Here is a 3472-nt window from a genome sequence, read left to right as displayed (position 1 = left end):
AAACAGACCTTATGATGACAGGCTGAGAGCTATGGGACTTTTCAGATCTGATGGCCACCTATAAGTTTATCAGGGGTCATCACCAGTTTCTGGGGGAATGTTTGTTCACAGAGCCCCCCACAGGATGACAAGGTCAAACGGTTATAAACTCCTGCAAGACCGTTTCAGGCTGGACATAAGGAAGAATTTCTTTACTGTCCAAGCCCCCAGGGTCTGAAATAGCCTGCCACTGGAGGTGGTTCAAGCACCTTCTCTGAAAGCCTTCACGAGAAAATTGGATGCTTATCTTGCTGGGATCCTGTGACCCCAGCTGACTTCCTGCCCCTGGGACAGGGGGCTGGACTCTATGATCTTGCAAGGTCCCTTCTGGCCCTAGTGTCTATGAACTCTATGAAACTGACCTACATGGCCATGACCTTTCAACTTGCCAGTACATTTGGAGCTGTGCACGGTGCAGCGAGTGGCACTGGTCTGAAACTGCTAGGCAAGGGGTGCAAGTTCATGTGATGCATCTGGCAGCCCCAGCTTTGATCTTAACCAGCTGGGGGACCTAATCAATTCCCCCTTGCCTGGCACTTGCACTCCAACCATCCCTAATTTTTGGACCGGGAAGCCTGCAATCTCCAACAGAGACAGGGCTGCATCCCTCTCCATGCCAACAACCATCTGATTGTCAGAATGAGTAAGTGCTATGCCACATATTTAATTTAAGGTGCCATATGAACCAGAGACATCAGTGGCTGGCAACCTTTACAAACTGGGCTGGAACAACCTGGATTCAATTTGACATGGGCTGGTGGGTTTCAGCAACAGGGAGCTTTGCCTGCACCCGCACAGAGGCCAAGCAGCTAGGAGTTGAACATGCTTTGCCACTGTTTCTCTTCACTGCCTCTGGTGCAACTGGCCACCAGCTGGAAGTTGAGTCCACACCACAGCCTGGGGAAGCAAGGTGGGGGGCAGGAGGGATGCAAAGAAGTGGTGGCAGGTACATCAAGCCAGAATGATTTCTACAGTTAAAAATTAAGGTCTGATAACCACCTTTTCTAGCTCACTTCAGACAACAAGGTGTAGAACTGAGAGGTGAATTCAAAACAATTTCTATTGTTAGAACCACAGAAAAATAGAAAATTAGGGTTGAAAGGGACCTTCAGAGGTCATGTAATCCAACCACCTGCTCAAACAGGGGGTTGGACTTGCTTAAAACAAAGTACTCTGAGGGAGGAAGAACTTGGTGGTAGCAACAGATAAAATATGTATGTCTTTCTCACACTGCTTAACAAAAAAATAAAGCAAATTTCTGCAATAATCAAAATGAGATATTATCAAAAATACTGTTTGGGAAATTCCTCAATTCTCTTCAATGATAGAAACATGGCAACATTTCAAATGGAAATCTTGTGGCCTTAAGAAATACTTTTGCAATAGAACAATGGAATAAATTATATGTTAATAATGCAACAGTGACTTGATGTTATGTTTGAAAATGGATGAACATGTGAACAGCTTTTCTTGAGGACAACGTATTTTATACATTTATAGTGACATGTTCTATAAATGCCTGTCCAGATAATTTTGACTTTAAGCCAAAAAGAGCAAGTAACTTAGCTAGACTTCCTCTTAAACTCATCTGAAACTCCTAATGTCTATCAGGTATCCCAAGTCACTTGGAAAAAGAAAATAAAAAATACATAGTCTTCATTTTCCCACATTATAGCATCAGTGTTGACAAGCCTATGGTGCAGAAACATTCTAATGAACCTTTTTAGGACTTAGTGCTAGTATTCAAAAACAGATTAGTGGATGTAAATGCCAACTGCCATTTCAAAATTCTGACTACAGCTCACATTTAATTCCATTCATTTCACTTCAGAACACCTGGATGCAGTATGTGTATAAAGCATCCCATTGCAAACTGGAAATAAGGTTATGGATCCAACTGATTCTTACAAAATACCTGAAATTAAGACATAAAGATGATAGAAATATTTTGTTTTGTTTCATGGATTGACAGCTTACGGCCTTTGAGCTGAGTCCACACCATGGAACCAGGGAGCATTGGTGACACGGTGGAGGTATTCTGGCAGTGAATGACTTTGCCTTTGATGGGGCTAGGCAGTGAGAAGCTGTGCCTGTGCCACAACTGGGGGGCTGCACAGGGAGAAGCGGCAGCAAGGAAAAACTGGTGGCAGCCAGGTCAGAACACCAGCGCAACTTGAACAGAAGTCAAACTGTTCCAGCCTTCAGCTGCAAAAAGTTCTCAACTGTTGATCTTTTCGGTTCCTTTGTATATTTGAACCTAACTAATTTAGGACCCTGTGAAGTGAACTAGTTAAGCACACTCATTAAAAGCATGCAGGTAATCCTACTGACTTCAGTGGGCCAAGCCAAGTGCTTCAAATCAGATATGCGATTGCTTTGTGAATCAGGGTCATCAATAGTACCTCTAGCACTCAAGAGATAGGAAATTGCTCACAGAACAATATCCAAATCTTTTCTTGAAGTGCCAAAACTTCCATTTTGCCTAGGTTATACATTTTTTGTGTGCGACCCACTATAACTCCAATGTACTTTTATTAATTAAACCTACACAGAGAGCTTTAAGGCTGTCTGCTACTTCAGAGGCATAATAAGCCAGTGCAAGAGGGAAGATCCTGCATTAAATGAAAGAGAAAAATCACAAGGCCCTGGTCCATGAGATAAAACAGTTTAACATTCCACTGTCTGCAATGAATATTATAATATAAATTCTAGTATTATAAACTTAAATATTTGACATCCATCATTAGCTTTTTAGGATAATTTACCTTATCTTTGATTTTGTCAGCTCTGGTATCCAAAAGCTGGTTTTTGTTTTGATCCTGGTTGCATTTGTGACTTCCCCCTCCTGAGGTTATAGCCTTTGCCTGTCCTGCAGAGCTTGCAGTGGTAGTAGATAATACAGATGTACTGATGCCAGATACAGATGTTGTACTGTTTCCATTTACTGATCCATTCACACCTTAAAGAGACAAAATGGCATTTACAGAATTTTATGCATCAACCACTGGTTTCTTTAGTGAGATTTGGACAGATTAGCCTCCACTGGGTGTACTAGTACCCCTTCATTAGGTATGCAAGTCATAAAAAGTAAAAACATTTAGCATTCTGCATGTATTTCTGCCCAACGAGCAATCTGAAGTTTATGTTGTTTAAGTAAAATATGCTCAGCATTTATAAGGAAAAGGATTACTTGAGTTATCTGTAGCCTCCATCGGAAATCTAGAACTGTGTATTTTCAATAAACGAATTTGGAGCTTAATCAAAATAGATAAAAAATGTATATGTTTCAAAATAAAGGGAAAAATTACACACACACGACAGCTTCCGTAGGATACTTTCATATTTGAAAGGTATATAGAAAGGCACATGTGGATAGGCTCTGAAGAAAACTGTGTCCAGGTGAAGAAGCTGCTCGGACGAAAGAGATGTACAA

General features: G+C 41.3%; 1 protein-coding gene across 16 annotated transcripts in view; it reads right to left on the bottom strand.

Moving 5' to 3' along the window:
• BAZ2B (bromodomain adjacent to zinc finger domain 2B) overlaps positions 1-3472 on the bottom strand; it is a 327194-nt gene that overhangs the window by 134094 nt on the left and 189628 nt on the right. For all 16 annotated transcript variants that reach the window (XM_019522327.1, XM_019522336.1, XM_019522329.1 and 13 more), the window contains one exon: positions 2805-2998. In XM_019522327.1, coding sequence (XP_019377872.1) covers positions 2805-2998 — 194 coding nt within the window. The remainder of the gene's footprint in view (positions 1-2804; positions 2999-3472) is intronic.

The sequence above is a fragment of the Gavialis gangeticus genome, unplaced genomic scaffold (genome assembly GCF_001723915.1).
Source record: "Gavialis gangeticus isolate Ggan-Ray unplaced genomic scaffold, GavGan_comp1, whole genome shotgun sequence".
Taxonomy (NCBI): domain Eukaryota; kingdom Metazoa; phylum Chordata; order Crocodylia; family Gavialidae; genus Gavialis; species Gavialis gangeticus.
The sequence above is the reverse complement of the archived record's forward strand: the minus strand, read 5'-3'. Positions and strand labels throughout refer to the sequence as shown.